The 15,701-nt window shown below is 54.2% G+C and overlaps 5 protein-coding genes across 5 annotated transcripts; 2 read left to right on the top strand and 3 right to left on the bottom strand.

Moving 5' to 3' along the window:
• Nucleotides 1-157: 157 nt before the first annotated feature.
• Nucleotides 158-3,465, top strand: V2A60_010069 (uncharacterized protein; the record flags this gene model as incomplete). The annotated part of the gene is made up of 5 exons (XM_083261330.1): nucleotides 158-493; nucleotides 565-1,190; nucleotides 1,242-1,335; nucleotides 1,381-1,463; nucleotides 1,521-3,465. 5 exons carry the CDS (start codon nucleotides 158-160, stop codon nucleotides 3,463-3,465), a joined length of 3,084 nt encoding a protein of 1,027 aa, XP_083117456.1.
• Nucleotides 3,466-3,615: 150 nt separating this feature from the next.
• V2A60_010068 (isopenicillin N synthase family dioxygenase) lies at nucleotides 3,616-4,909 on the bottom strand (the record flags this gene model as incomplete). Its single annotated transcript, XM_083261329.1, has 5 exons — nucleotides 3,616-4,197; nucleotides 4,280-4,430; nucleotides 4,489-4,505; nucleotides 4,568-4,681; nucleotides 4,751-4,909. The coding sequence occupies 5 exons, from the start codon at nucleotides 4,907-4,909 to the stop codon at nucleotides 3,616-3,618; spliced, it is 1,023 nt and encodes a 340-aa protein (XP_083117455.1).
• An 821-nt stretch (nucleotides 4,910-5,730) lies between these two features.
• Nucleotides 5,731-6,336, bottom strand: V2A60_010067 (uncharacterized protein; the record flags this gene model as incomplete). Its single annotated transcript, XM_083261328.1, has 1 exon — nucleotides 5,731-6,336. One exon carries the CDS (start codon nucleotides 6,334-6,336, stop codon nucleotides 5,731-5,733), a length of 606 nt encoding a protein of 201 aa, XP_083117454.1.
• Nucleotides 6,337-8,752: 2,416 nt separating this feature from the next.
• On the top strand, nucleotides 8,753-11,449 carry V2A60_010066 (MKT1 family protein; the record flags this gene model as incomplete). Its single annotated transcript, XM_083261327.1, has 6 exons — nucleotides 8,753-8,759; nucleotides 9,070-9,106; nucleotides 9,155-9,489; nucleotides 9,539-9,636; nucleotides 9,686-11,112; nucleotides 11,161-11,449. 6 exons carry the CDS (start codon nucleotides 8,753-8,755, stop codon nucleotides 11,447-11,449), a joined length of 2,193 nt encoding a protein of 730 aa, XP_083117453.1.
• A 1,083-nt stretch (nucleotides 11,450-12,532) lies between these two features.
• Nucleotides 12,533-13,952, bottom strand: V2A60_010065 (ferritin-like domain-containing protein; the record flags this gene model as incomplete). Its single annotated transcript, XM_083261326.1, has 2 exons — nucleotides 12,533-13,700; nucleotides 13,786-13,952. The coding sequence occupies 2 exons, from the start codon at nucleotides 13,950-13,952 to the stop codon at nucleotides 12,533-12,535; spliced, it is 1,335 nt and encodes a 444-aa protein (XP_083117452.1).
• Between the last annotated feature and the right edge of the window lie 1,749 nt (nucleotides 13,953-15,701).

The raw sequence follows: 15,701 nt of genomic DNA, 5'->3' as shown, positions 1-15,701 counted from the left end.
TTTAAAAGCTTTGATACATATTTCAAAGAAGAGGGAAACTGTGGGCAGGAGGTTTTTTTATGAACTTCTGTTGCTTGGCGGCTGGTTGGGCCAGACAAAAAAGAGCCTACCAGCCCATCCGCATCGAAACCAACAACGACATTCTTGTTGGACCAACATGCCGCTTCCGTTCTCGGCCGTATGCGATCTGCTCGAGCAGTCGTGCCAGCTGTGCCAGTCCCGCAAGAGTAACGCCGGTGCAGTGCGCGCCTGGTTCCAGAGGCACCGTGCCGCCGTCGACGCGCACGACGCCGACGTCGCGGCGCTGCTGTCGACGCTGCTGCCGGAGAAGCGCACCGACCGGGTCTACTGCATCCAGGCGCCGACGCTGGAGAAGGTCATCGGCCGGTCGCTGATGCTCGGCGCCTCGCGCATGCTGGAGCTGACGACGTACAAGAGGCCCGGCGCAGGCGTCGACCTGGCCGATTGCGTGGAGAGGATCCTGTCCGTGACAGTGAGTTTTCTTATCACCCTTGATCGAAGGACTGAGGCATTTGTACGGGGGGACTAATGTGGGAGACAAAGCCGAATCCAGTGCAAGGGGCGCGAGACCAGGTTACCGTGGAGCAAGTCGACGAGTTGCTACGTGCCCTGGCCGCGCGCATACGATGGAGCGCCCCGGCGATCCGCCAGTCTAGCGCCGCCATGTCGCATCAAAGCCGCGGCGACCTCGAGGCCATGTACAGACGCCTGCCCGCTCGTGACGCCAAGTGGTTCACGCGGCTGGTCCTGAAGGACTACCAGCCGCTCATTTTCGACCCGTACCTGATCTACCGCTCCTGCGACCCCGTGCTGCCGTGCATCCTCCAGATCCGGGACGATTTTACCGCGGCGCTGGATGCCATATCCGCCGCGCGGGGCCCGCTGCTGCCGATGGCTGCGGCGGCAGCCGGGTCGGGGGCGCTGACCGCGCGCAGGGTGCTGACGATGATCAAGCCCAAGCTAGGTGTGAAGGTTGGGAGGCAGCAGTGGTATAAAGGCCGGAGCATCAAGCACTGCATCGATATGGGCAGCGGGCGGATGAGTGTGGAGACAAAGATGGATGGCGAGTACTGTCAGATTCACGTGGATATGAGCAAGAGGCAAAACAAGGTGCAGATTTTCTCAAAGAGCGGCAAAGACAGCACGGAGGATCGATGCAAGGTGATATCGTGCGTCATGAATACTTTTTCGGCCAGTATCAACATGCTAATGACTTTCAGGGCGATAAAGAGGGCGCTGAGACTTGATATGAGTGGGTGTGCATTTGAAAAAGCCTGTATATTGGAAGGCGAGCTGGTTGTGTACAATGATTTGGTACGTTCTTTGGATTGCCGATCTACATGAACTAACAACAAGTAGGAAAATGCGATTATGCCATTTCACAAAATCCGCGGTCACGTCACGCGTCGCGGACGATACCTGAATACCGAACAGGATTCACAGTTAGTCCTAGCTCTACCTGGGCACCTACGAACAGTTGACTGATGGCAAGAGTTTAGGCCGAAACCATATGAGCACCTCATGATCGTCTACTACGACATCTTCCTCCTCGATGACCGGTCCCTCATGGACGTCCGGCACTCGGAGCGCTTGAAGCTCCTCGCACAGGTCGTGAATTGCGAGCGCGGTGTCGCCGCGCTGGTCCAGCGCGAGACGATTGACTTTGGCCACTCGCTCGCCGCGTCCGCCCTGCGCAAGGCTTTCGCCAGAGTCGTCGTCGAGAGGGGCGAGGGGCTCGTCCTGAAGCCCGACGAGCCGTATATTGTCGTGGGCGAGGACGGGCGGAGCGCGCCGTGCCGCTGCATCAAGCTGAAGAAGGAATACATTGGGGCGTTTGGCGACATCGGCGACTTTGCCCTGGTCGGGGCCGGTTTCTACGCGACCAAAGCCAAGACGTATCGAATACCGAAACTGAAGTGGACGCACTTCTACGTTGGCTGCTTGAACAACAAGGAAGAAGTGAAGCGGTGGGGACACAAGCCCGAGTTTACTGTTGTGTGCGCCGTTGAGCTCTCCGAGCCTCTTTTGCGGTCGTTCCTTGCCCTCGGCGAGCTGACGGCGGTACCGCGTGCCGAGAACACGTCGACCGAGCTCATCGTACTGTCCGGGATCCAGTGCCCCGTGGACCTGACTGTCGCGTTTGCGAGCCCTACAGTCGTCGACCTCCGCTGCTTCAGCTTCGACAAGCCCGGAAACACCGGGGGGCTCTGGACGCCTCGCTTCCCCGCCGTCACCAAGATCCACACCGACAGGGACTACGCCGACGTCATGACAATGGACGAGCTGCAGGCCGTGGCCAGGGAAGCCGTGGAGCGGCCGGTGCTCGAGGACAGCCAGGAGAACTTGGAGTGGATCGCGAGGCTGGAGGGCGCAGACCCGCGCGGGGTCGCAGTGGATGCTGTGAGCCAGGCGACAGCGACGACGATGCCGACGCCTTCGCCGGCTAGGACGACGCAGAGTACGGCGTCTACGTCAAGCCAGTTGTCCAAGGCAGTGACGGAAAGGAGCCGCCAAAGTCAAGGCCTGGTGGTCTCGACGCCATCTGCGAATGACGCCAGTGCACCACGAGATGCATCCGTGTCGGTCATATCGATATCTACCTCATCAGCTGTCGACGAATTGTCCCCGCAGAAGACAGCCATGAAGGGACCGGCAAAGCGGCTCCCAGATGTGGTGTCGCCAACGCAGAGTCTCAAGCGTCCACGCACGACAAGCTTCCGAAGCAAGTCAGCCGGGCCAAGCGCGCCGGCGCGAATACCACTCGGAACCATTGAGGTTAATGCCTCGTACGGGGACTCCCAGTCGGTTGACAGCCAAGATAGCCAGGCGACGGTGAAGCTGGAAACGCGCAGTGCCAATGACGCGGAGCGAGAGATCATTGAGATAGCGAGCTCTGATTCAGAGGACGGCGGGTCAACGCAAAAGGTGGACAGTCAGGTACAGATTCAAGCAGCTGCCCGGATGACGCTCTCTTTTCAGGACAAGAGAGGCCAGAGTCTACAGTGCAAATATGCGGGCGACAACTGCGGCTTCGTCGGCAAGACGATGCTCCTATCGAGCCCAGCGCTGCTGCAACTGGCGGAGCTAACGAGCCTGTTCCGCGACCACGGTGTAGACGTGCCACGCATCATCCCATGCGTCGAGACGTGGTGGCGTGGCGACGGGCAGGGCAGCACAGCGCAGAAGCAGCCGCACCAGCCATACCAGCAGCGGAACCGCGTGCTGCTCGTCGACAGCGTGCTGCACGGCGCCGAGACAAGGGCCCTCGTGGCCCGGCTGGATGCGGCGCGCAAAGACGTACGCAGGGAGGAGCGCGACTGGATCACCGTGTACGACTGGCGTGTGCTGAGGCACGTGTCGGTTGCCGAGGACGTGAGCGTCACGAGAAAGTACTATGACGGGTTTCAGGATCCGTGGAGACGATGGTATTGCGGCCTGGTATAGACGGTTTGACTTTGGGTGCTGGCATTGCAATGGCGTTATAATAGCGGGTTGCTCTTCTTATTCTTCTCATATGTTTTCTGTTTCTGATAGAACAAAATCCAAGACCTTTTGAAGATTGTGAACTGTCAATTATTTGCATTACTACACTTGCTATTTCTTTTTGTACAGATCGCCGTACGTTTCCGCCAGCCTCATGCGTAGGTGCTCGTCCGCCCGCATCACCTTGCGCTCGGCGTACGGATTCGCACTCGCGCCGCCGGGAGGCACAAAGCTTCTGACGCGCTCGCTCGGCACGACGCCCAGCTCGGTGCTCGGCGAAGGGCTCGAGAAGAAGGCGATCGAGTAGCGCGGGTCCGTGGCGCTCTCGCCTTCGACCGCGGCCCCGCCAAACACCACGCGGTGCACCGTGCTGCGCAGCAGCCCGTTGGTCCAGTACGAGAGCAAGTCGCCAATGTTGACGAGGATCGGCGGGCCGGGGTCGCGCTCCGTGCCGGGTGGCTGCACGGGGACGGGCGCCCACGCGGTGCCGTCCCGCGACTGCACTTCCAGGCCGGCCTGGCCACGGAGCCGGAAGAGCAGCGTGACGGAGCCGTAGTCGGAGTGGGCGCCGGCGCGCACGTCCGAGGCGGAGTGCGCGGTGGCGGCCGGGGGCGGGTACCGCAGGAGACGCAGGATGGTGTCGCACTCGTCACCGGGCTTGACCTCGTGCGCTTCGGCGAAGAAGTTCCCGACCTAGGACGGTAAAAGTGAGCGGGGCGAGGACAGAGAGGGAGAGAGAGAGAGTGTGTGTGTGTGTGGCGGAGAGGCAACTTACGCCGAGACCGTTGCCTATGAGACGCAGAAGCTTGGTACACATGGCGGTGCAGGCATCGCGGAATGCCTCGAGGCGGGCTTGATCCGGGATAATAGTCGGAGGGAGTGGCTGCTGAGGCTTGCCGTCTTTGAATAAGCCAATGTTGAATACTCTCGGAAGCGTTAGCATAATGCTTTGCATCGAGTGAATGAAGGAATGAAGAGACGTACTCTTTAAAGTCTCCCACCTGGATTCTGCAGTCAGCATCAAGTTCCAGAAGCCCGGCTTCGGGGGCATGGTTCGACGCACCTTTTGTGTTCTTGGATCCAGCGTTTCCGAATGCAGCCCGCCCCAGCCGCGGTTATTTGTCTGGATAGCGCACGCGACTTTTTCCTCTACTGGAGCATCAAACAGCTTCCGCGACTGCGGCATAACGAGGTCAACTCAGTGAGTACTCTTTGGCGAAGGGCCGTGAACGAACGTTATACCCACCAATGCAAAAGCCTCGTCGACTTGCTCCGTGGAAATGTCCTGGCCGAGATTTCGTATGTAGATGAAACCGTACTCCTCGGCGGCGTCGACGAGCTGCTTGCCGATGGTGGCCTCGTCGGCCGAATTGATGTCAATGATGGGAATGCCAGACTGCGCCATGTTGCGTCAGGCAGCCGTATGCTGCTCGGCAAGATTCGGGTAAGAAATGGCCCTGGTCTAGTTGTAGATTCTATCATATAATTATAGTTTTCAAGTCATAAATGATGAAATAGAGATTCGATTAGCGAGAGTCGTAGCTGTAGAGTCTCGTTACAAGTCGCCGTTCTACACGGCGGCTGTCTACTAGTGCGGGGTTCCTCGCATTGTGGAAGAACCCTACAGCCCAGATAGTTTACGGCCAGTACAAACGCAGATGATTCTCAAGTGATTACTCAGCCAGCAGGCGGCAATCAGAATCAGAAAGACGGTTCTTATTTCCAGTAGACCTTTGCTCATTCCAAGGATCAGTATCACATCTGTTTTGTCGATTCATCTACTCTGGACTCAGGAGAGAGCTTGCTACACATGACTCGAAACGTCCTACCTTTAGCGGCCTCACTCCATGTCTACTTTGACGGTTGGACGGGTAGGCTGAGGCAATAGGAAAAAAAAACGGATAACAATCCAGATTTATGTGTCGCACCATGATCTAGGTCCTGTTCTTTTCACTACTACTCTATTTTATAAGGCGCGTGTTTCTGTAAATTCAAGACGCACCACGATTGTAGTACTAACTAGCGAGGATGCGAGGGTTCCACGCTATGGTGCGCGAAACTATTTAGCCGGTTCTGCAAGAAGAGGTAAAAAAAAAACATTCAAAGTAAAGTACTTTTTCATTACCTATTTGGGTCTTTTTTAAGGACAAAAGAAAAAAATTATCGGTTTCACTTGTGGCGGCGTTGTTGAACCATTTTCACCCCCACGACCTACTCGACAGCTTCTCACTGGAGGCCGGCAATGGCACCGGAAAAAAGCGCGAGAGGCGCGATAACCACTGCCACTACCAGAAACATGCTCCAGCCAGGCCCGAACTCGTCATCGCTGCCATTCTCCGGAAGCCAGTGCCACCAGGAGACTCGGCGCGTGAAAAAGTGAAAAAGAGCCCCGGAAAGGTAATCACGAGTGGCCAGGAAAATCAGGTACCCGACAAAAAAGCCACCGAAAAGCTGGAGAGAAGCGCGGGCCATCCAGCCACTCTTACGAGCGAGAAGAGTATCCTGGAAGACGCCTGTCTGATACCAAACCACCTCAGTAGCGAGCATTCGCGCTGTCAAATCGAGGTCATCGACTTTGACTTCGCTGCTCGACGGCAGAAGCAGTACCGCATAGCCAGCCATGGCGTATATTTCTACAAGGGTGATTTGCCAGAGCTCTAATTCCCAGCGGAAAAGGAACCCGTTTGCGAACGAGAGAACGCCGAGGACCACGCCATACCACACAAAAAGGGCCTCGCAGCGGATCCCTGATCGGCTGACGGAGGGCAGGAAGGGGTATGCCAGGACGGGGAGCAGGCATGTAGCCGTGAGCAAGATCTTGTAACTGTGCATGATTATATTGTCTATTGTCCTTGGTCAATGATAATCTCTCCCGTTCTCATGGCATTTAGTATAGCACGTACCGTTGATACGTGGTAGGCGATGCAAAGGCTCGATCAGGCTGTCAAGTGTGTCGAGCAGTCGGGAGGTTGTGTAGGCTGGTTGGATACGAGAAGAACGAAATTTGCATAGAAGATACAAGAGACGACGATTTTATATGCTCCTACGACAGAGATTGCGTAGGCTGGAAGCTATAATTAAACTTTTGGGTTTTGACAAGCTTGCGACGGACGGCCTTCGCAGGACGGGCCAAGTTACTTTGTCTCGATAGTCACTTCCGCCACTGCACTACATACAAATTCTACCAAGATAGGGAATGGCCAGCTTAAGCGCTAGCTTTTCATTGTGAAAGTAATTTTTTTCAACTACCTAGTCTCAGCTACGCTGCACTACACCGATGGAAAAAAAAAATCTGCAGATTCGTACGCCTTATCCAACGGGCTAGTGGTAAACGGAACAAGACCTATGACACGGAAATACATCATGTTGTGCGTCTAATAAAGGCATGAATAGAGGTCATATTAATACTTTCAAGTAGATACTGGGTTTAAATTTCATATTTAAATTCTTTTACAAGAAGAGCTAGGGATCTATCAACTAAGAGAAATAGAAGAGAGTAATAGTCAGAAACTTATTGATAAGACGTAGATCAAGCTAGGTTTTCGCGATAGCTTGTGTCAGTAAAATTTTCTCCTCTCTAGACATATCTTGTACATGATATTCTAGAAATCTGTGCTACTGGGAGACTCGACATCGTATGAGCGTTATACTTGGCTGCTCCTGCTCCTCTTCTTCTTCCTCTTTTCTTTATACATTTCTTATATCCAGTAGAAACAAATCTAAAATCTTTCAAATAGTATAATATATTGCTTGATAACAAACGATACTACCTTTTACGTTTCGTATAGATTGCTATACATTCTTATCCGTGGAAACTAGTGATACAGCCTCCGATAATGTACACGCTAATAAAAGGAATCGCACTCCCGCTTGCCCAGTTGAGCAGCCAGCAGTGCAGAGCCCTACAAGAACCCTATTGTCTGGAGTCCGAAAATCAACGTGGTATTGAGATGCGGCATAGAGAGTGAATAGGTGGTGTATGGACAGGGCAGAAAAGCCATTGTGGGGGGGCTCTTTATTAGAGAGAATGTGATGCGAATTGTTGTGTCTCTTTGTTGTGGCGTCGGGGAGTTTGATGGTCCTGGAACAGTGACAGAAAATGAGGCTTAGCTCATAGTAGAGATTGATTTTGATGCGCTCTCTTTTTCTCTCGCCTTTTTTTTTGGAGGGATTTTTTTCTCCAAAACAATGTAGTCATGACGCAAGTCAGTCCTGGGTCCTCCAAAGCCAGCCAAGTAAAGGTGTCAAGTACAGTGCGAATATCAGACACACTGTAGCATTGTCCCGCTGCTCAGCAAAAAGTCCCCTAAAAATACCTGCATGGGCTGGCGGAAAACAGACCACCGGCGCACGAGACAGAGCTTGCTTTTCGTAAACGCAGACTATGGGTGATAAAAAATTCGGTTCCAATAAAAATGAGCTACATGGTGGAAAAGAAAGTAACAGAGTTACCATATGTATTATGTATTTTTGACATCAAAGTGAGATCTCGTATTGTTAGTAGTCATGTGCTAAACAAACAATACTTAAGTACCTGCCTGTTTACTGGTTGTCACTCGCGTGCCAGGTACCTGACATCTGGACTTGGCGTACTTATCGAAATCACCTTGTGGGTCATTACAACACCAACAGCACTGTGCTCGTAATTTTGCCGCCCATCAGCGCCTTTATTACGGTGCGCCACCACGCGCGCGCGCCTTGAAACAATGACAATATCCATTCCCTCGCTCCTCGTCTGATTTCTTCGTTCCCCACGACGGTCATATTGCCCTCGCCGACTGCCCTGCCCTCACCAGCATCGCTCTCAGCGGCAAATAGAGTGCTCTCTACGGCGACAGCAGTCATATGCTCTAGTTCGCATCTCTTGGTTGATTTTTTTTTTTCGTCTTGTTGTTTGCCGTCCCTCACCTGCCGTCCCGGTTTCCGCCAACTACCTACCCAACTACCAGGGACCTTAGCGTTTGCAGGAACCGACAACTGACTGACGCTGGCCTCCACATCCCTTCTCTTTCTCTCGCCTACATACACCCACCCTCCTCCCTCCCCCCCCTCCATCCCACGACGCTCGCAACGTGCCGCCATTGCACGCCGCACGACGCTCCTTGCCATTTTGATTTCGGTTGAATTTCGCAATTTATCGCTTTCTGCTGCTTTAGGCCGTCTAGTTGCAGATCACGCGCCATCCACGCTACCGACCTGTCTCTCGTCACGATATAGCTCCCTGTTTGATCGCGACGCAACGCACAACATGCCCTGTGAGTATTGTTCACTTCCCGAGTCGAAACCTTTGAGTGTCAGGCTGTTTTACCATGAGCCAATGCAGACCTGCCGATATTTGGATTGCGCCTGCAACCTCCATCCTGGCAGATCCCAAATCGCATACCGCCCCTAGTCCTGCACCGGCCGGTCGTAGCGACTTTCGAGCCTGGCGTCCAGGTCCGGGTCATGGGCAGGGAGCTAATGAGGCTGTACACATCTCATAATCTGCATGCCGAGCTGGCTTATGACCCTTTAATAGCTCTATCCTCGTCATGTCCTTTCACACCAGGTGCTAACCAACCCCAGTCCTAGCTGAGGATCACTGGATCAATGGCCAGGCGAGGTATGAACTCACCCTGCTCTTCTAGTGACGCCATCTAACGAATCGCAGCTCCTTTGATCTGTCCGAACTCGACGACTGCTCTCTGGGTGTCGATGCTACCTACTACCTCGGCCACATTCTCGACACCACGCCCGCCCACGAACCTCTCCTCTCCGCTCTCGGCGGCTTGACCGGCATCACTACGCACATCAACCAGAACCTTGATCTTTGGAAGAAGCACAACATCACACCCTTCTTCATCTTTGATGGGCAGTCCATCACTGGTCAGGATGAAGTGTCACTCAAACGTGGCCGCGCTGCCAACTCCAAGACAGACGAGGCATGGAACCTCTACTCGCAATCGTCGGCAGAGCAGGCCGTCAATACTTTTGGCGCCAATCCCGGTACGAACACCTGTTGCGACACATCCCAACCAAGGCTAACAATATACAGGCGCATTTCGTCTCCAGAATCTCTATCCCCTCCTACAGGAGATACTCAAGAACCGCAAGCTCCACTTTCTCGTTGCCCCCTACAATGCGAGCGCACAGGTAAGTCGTACACATCGGGTATCGCAGTCATGGACTGACATTTTTACAGCTCGCATACTTTGAAATGATCGATTCTGATCAATGCGCAGGCGTCATGGGCTCCCAGGAGCTCCTACTCTACCCCGTTAGAGACTGTGTCATCCGAAGCATCGACTTTGACAACAAGAGCGTCACTGCCGTTTCTAGGAAGCGTGTTATGCGATCTCTTGGAGTCGGAGAGAGCATGTTCATCGATGGCCAGCTCATGACTGGTACCTCGTTTCTCCCAACCTTTCCGCCTTTGCTGGAGCCTTCTATGTATCAACATCCCTTCACCATTGTCGAGGCCGTCAACATTCTGCGCACGTCGGATAAGACCGTAGCGACAGCATGTGCATCTTTTAATGACGTCCTGGTTGCCAAGGATCCCAAATGGCTTGACAAGTACCGCAAGGCTAGATTGGCTGTGCAACACTTTATTCACATCACTGAAGAAGGCGAAGTGCGAGTTCACGACTTTGACCACCTTACTCAAGACAACCACGAATATCTGGGTCTACAACTCCCCGCCGAGCTGTTCCACTACCTCAATGAGGGTCTGATTGGCGCTAGAATGCTGAACTGTATAACACACGGTCAAATTCTCGTGCAACCGACTTTAGATGGAGCTGCCTCGGACGAGTACAAGAAGCTCATGACGTCCAAGATTGTGCCCATCAAGGAACAAGCTCTTGGGCTTATCATTCCCAGAGTTCATCGCGGTATTGGGCACAAGGACATCACCATGCGTGTGTGGTTTGACCCCAAGTTCTCGCACAAGATCAACCACCGCGCCCTGCAGCCTGCCCCTTCTGCGATCGTCGGCACATGGGATGTCAAGGAACAGGATCTTCGTCACTTCTTCCCTGCTGACTTTGCTGGCCCTATATATCTTGAGGTCCTTGCTCTCGCCAACACTGACTTTGTAGAAAAGACCATCAGCCGTGATAAGACAATCCGGGGTGTCGATAGCACCGACATGGTTGTTTCTGTTGCTATTTGGCGTTTCCTTCACCTCCGGGGCTACGTCAATGACTCACACCAGTTGACGAAATGGGGCAACGCCCTAGCTACGACCTTGCTGGCCCTGAAGGATGCCACTGACACTCGCCCAGATGCCCCTGCCCTTGACGAGGCCGCGCTTTTGGCGTTTGAGCTTGTCCGGTTTGGCTTGCTCAAGGGACAGTACCAAGACGGAACTCCCGGTCTTCCCCGCAAGGGTAGCAGCGCAGACAAGGCTGCAGTGGTTCTCATCAGCCAAGCCGCTACACTCCTCAAGCTGCGACACCAAGTATTTGGTTACACTGGTCCCTTGAACAAGAGTCTCCTCATGTTCCGATCTCTGTCGTCGGCTATCCGCGAGGCAGATCGCGATCTTGTCGAGGCCATTGTCGCCTCGATGTTCATGCACGGTCAGTGCAAGCGTGAACGAGACGACTATCTCGAAATCAGTCAAAAGTAAGTTGCGCTGCCACCGTTGGACGGAACCTAGAGCTAACAAAGCAGACTCCCATTCCTGCAAGAGCCTGATATCGGCCTGGGGATTGCCGTACGCACCTTCTTTGACGACGACGAAGTTGGCGACAGCAAGCAGGTGCGCGCGAACCGTCTCGAAGAGTTTCCCAAAACTTTTGTTCCCTATGCCGAGGCCTTGACGGAGGACATGCGTCTTGTCGTTGATTTTGTTAATGCCGTCAACCAAGGATTGCAAACTCTGGATAGCAAGGAGCTTGCTGTCGAGGACAAGACGGCTTGGGCCAAGGCTCAGGCGTATCTTGATGCGAGACCGTTTTGAAGGGCATTTGGGACTCGAGATGAAAGGTCCACAACCTCGCCGCTGAGCATGACATGACGACATCTGTTACGGAAAAGGCTGTTTCTGATGAATACCCCCATCGAGTTCACAATGTAGATTAAACACGTATGAGATGGTAGCAGGACAGGTATACACGGGCGTTGGTAAAAGCATTGATAGCAGCATTCCTATGCTGAGGGTTTCAATTCGTATCTGGGGAGGCGTATTGAGCGAGACTTGGGCTTGGACATGGTTACACCCACCGGTCCAATGAATGTGAGCTCTGCAGCAAGTGGTTCGAGTAGCATATACACAACAATTCAATATGCCAAAGGCAGAAATTTGTCATGGAATTTGGAAAAGCTTGTGGGTAGAGATGATTTGGGAGGCGTTGCTGATTGGCTCGTGTAGCTTGGCAATGACAGACAAGGGACGAATGTGAGGCAGATTGGGTGGGGATGCGACGAGGCCGTGTCAGAGAGTCGGCGTGCTCGAGCGGTTTGGCTTGTTTACAAGACAGTGATGCCTCAATAGGGTTTCAGCAGGTTAGTGCCGGTCTTTGCCAAACACAGAACGCCACACGTATGCGCCAAGCTGGGGGTGATGCCGTGCCTGTTCATCGACGACAGCTTGTGTGTGTGTGGTAATATGTCCCAGTGCCCGATCCAAGATGCGATTCTCGAGTAGTAACGCATTTGTACTATAGGATTTTTACAAAACAACATTGATTTGCCTTTGCAGCTTTTGGATTTTTCTTGTAATTTTTTTCTTTCTTCTTTCTCTTTCTTTTGTGAGAGTCGTCTCGTGGAGTAGTATTGAGGGTTATCATCATTCACGCACGTGTCCAAGTTGGGTGGGATTAGTAAAACCAATGTATGAGAAGAAACGCTCACACACTTTCTCTATCTGTCTATACCTGGCTAGTAAGTTCCACGTACAGTGCTTGCAGGAGAGGAGGAGGGAGGGGACGAGAATAGAATGAAGCTTGGAGGCACGCTTTATGTTTGTAAATCCCAAAAGAAAAAAAGAATTAAAACAAAAAATTGTAAAATATAGCCACAAAAAAAAGAAAAAAACGACAAATTAAGAAATAGCCACAGCCATGGGACCGGCAACGATAATGTCGTCCGTCAGAGCACCGCTCAGCGGCGCGGCCTTGGTCAGCGTCACGTAGGTGATGCCGGCCACGCCCTGGGGCACCTGGCAGCCCTCGGCCTGGGAAAAGGTGGAAAAGGCGGTGCCGCCGGGGAAGACGCCGCCCGAGGTGAAGGCGCAGTTGGTGGCCTCGCCGCTGCTCTCGCTCTGGACGCGGAAGTTGGAGCCGACGGACAGGGTGCCGCTGCTACCGCCGGCGGCGGCGCCGCCTTCGCGTCCGGCTTCGGCTTCGCGTCCAGCTCCGGCTTCCTGTCCAGCTTCGCCTTCGCGTCCAGCTCCGGCTTCCTGTCCAGCTTCGCCTTCGCGTCCAGCTTCGCCTTCCTGTCCGGCTTCCTGTCTGCGTTCCCGTCCGGCTTCCTGTCCGCCTTCGAGGCCGCCCTCCTGTCCACCTTCTTGTCCACCTTCTTGTCCACCTTCTTGTCCACCTTCCTGTCCACCTTCACGGCCGCCTTCCTGTCCACCTTCACGGCCGCCTTCACGGCCACCTTCACGGCCGCCTTCGCGACCGTTGGCGGTGCCGTTGCGTGCTCCCTCGGCGCCCCTGCCCCCTTCGGGCGCGGCCGCTCCGCCGCCCTGCATCATGGCGAGCTTGGGGAAGGCCTCAATCTTGAGGTTGGAGCCCTCGGGGCAGGACTTGATGAAGGGGGCGGCGAGGGAGAAGACGGCGCGGGGGCCGAGTGGCGCGTCAAAGGCCTGGGGCACGGCGACCTGCTTGGAGAAGACGCGGATGGCGGACTGGTGCCGCGACTCAATGGTGAGGATGGAGCCGGCGGTGCCGAGGATGGACTTGTCGGAGAGGAGCGGCGCGGCGCCGAGGTAGGCGGAGACGCCAATGTTCTCGAGGACGGCGGCCGTCTGCACCATGCCGGCGGCGTCGGTGAAGCCGAAGTCGTACTCGCACGGCTGCACGGGCTTGACGCCGCCCTGCGCGAGCGACGACTGCAGCAGGCCGACGTGCTCGGCCTCGGTGCGGCCAATCTGCTGCAGGTCGCTGATGGCCTGCTGGTCGAGGCCGAGGGCGGCAAAGTCGGACGCCGGGAACTTGGCGAAGCCCTGGCGGTAAAAGGTCTCTTCGAGGTTTTCGAGGGTGAGAGCGCTGCCGAGAGGGAGGGGGGGGTCTCTTGTTAGCCCTGAGATCTTGGACGAAAAGACGACGACGAGCAGCAAAGTCTCCTACTTACAATTGCAGAATGTCAAAGTCGCTGAGGCCAGCAGCGGCCGCTTCCTCCTTCTGGCGCGAGGCCAGCGCGTGATACTGCATCTGGCGCTGGTTGAGGCGGACGGTGGCGGGCATGGCCGAGGCCGAGGCGGCGAGGAGCGCCAAAACTGTCGTCTTTAATGAAGCCATGGTGTGTCTGTATGTGCGTGTTTGTGCTTTGGATGAGCGAGTTTCGATTATTCGTGGTTCGTGTAAGTCGTGAAATGAGCGAATGTACAGCCGTTTCTGTTTCTTCCAAGTCGAACCAGCAACACGGGTAAAGATATTTGAAAGTCGGCAAGCAATCCAGTGCTTTCGATAATATATATGTGTGTGTGTGTTAAAATGAGAGTGAAGATTAAAAGAGACTGTTTAGATTAGGTAAAGACGGCAGACCACGTCAACGCGGAAAAGAAGAGACCAGCAAGAGAGTGAGTGAATGGTTGTTGGTTTTTGTTGGTTTTTTCTTTTTTTTTTTTTTCGCCCAATGCCAGCAGGGAAGAGGGAGAGAATCTAGACAGCGCAGCAGTGTAGTTGACCGAGATCAGGAAAAGAAGGGCAAGAAACAAAAGGGTCCCTTGGGAACGGCGCGTATTAATATGGTTTGGACAGGCAGTTGCCCCGTGGCACGATTTCGCATCCAAAGCAACCAGGAACAGCAATTTCAATTTCTCGGGTTGGTTGATGAAACGGCTTGACCCTCACCCACACGGCGGCTCACCCGTGTTCCGAGGAGCTTCTGCCCTGTGCCTCTGTGTGTGTGTGTGTCAATCTCTCTCTCGCCATCTCTCACTGCCCAACGACGCCCTTACCAGCCCCCCCGCCCCGGGGGACCCCCCCCCCCTCCCCCGGGGCGGGCCAAGGTGCACCTGAGGCACGGAAGCGAACTAGACCGTAGCGAGCGGGCGGGTTGGGAGACGGCATTGGTGTGGGTTCGGCCGTCCTTTTTCCCCCTCATTGGGCCCCCTCCCCCTTGCTCCTCCTCCACCGTGAAATCGGGAATTTGCCTTTCCAGGGGCGCGCGGCCGGAGGATTGGCCCTTGAAAATGAGGGGGGGGGGGCCGGGCCAGGTCGTCGCCGGATCGCGAGCGATGCGAAACGCACTTGACACAGGGCTGGGCTCCGGGTTCTGCAAGGCCGTGGCGGCGCGCCACCACCACCACCTTGAAAAGTAACAGGGAAATGAAGGAAAAGGAAAAAAAAAAATACATGAATAAGCTTATGATTTGATTCCATAAAATTCAAGCACATCATGACAATTACAATTCAAATACCGCCCCAAAGACTGACACGCAAATATCATCCAATGTCTGATGGTCCGGGGCCGGATGTTCTTGTTAGCTTCGCATTTGCTACCGGATCGTCTGAAAGCCTCAACCGGCCGGCCGATACTTCAGTCGGGCTGCGTCTCACCCCTGCTGCTTCTGTTCCTCGTCTGCACTCCCAAACGGCTGACGTAACTTGTGTGGCCTTGCCTCTGTGTGTGTGTGTAGGTGTGGGTGTGTGTGTGTGTGTGTTTGTGTGTCTTTTAGACTATTGTCGGTGCATCTGCGACCCGTTCCTAGATAGATGACCTCAGCCTCGTAGATTATCCACTGCCTAATTCTTATTTGCCCTCGTATATGCCACCTGTCCATATGAATAGCCTATAAGGCGTGGCGTGTAGCTTCCTACCGATAGGGCTATTTAGGCCGCAAATATAATGTAGGCTGCGTGTAAACTTGTATATATCCGAAATAGCTATCGTATTAAGTCTCTATTTGAGCACCCACGTCTCTATCTTAGCTATCATCGGGTCTCTCAGGCGCTTACATATCGTGCGTCTCCTCTTTACGAAGTATTTCTAGCCAGGAATAGGTAAGTCTCGCATAATATTAATCAATATCTATATATAAAAGT

The sequence above is a fragment of the Cordyceps javanica genome, chromosome 7, assembly GCF_051103115.1.
Source record: "Cordyceps javanica chromosome 7, complete sequence".
In the NCBI taxonomy this organism is placed as follows: Eukaryota; Fungi; Ascomycota; class Sordariomycetes; order Hypocreales; family Cordycipitaceae; genus Cordyceps; species Cordyceps javanica.
Note: the sequence above shows the minus strand (reverse complement) of the source record. Positions and strands in the feature narration are given on the sequence as shown.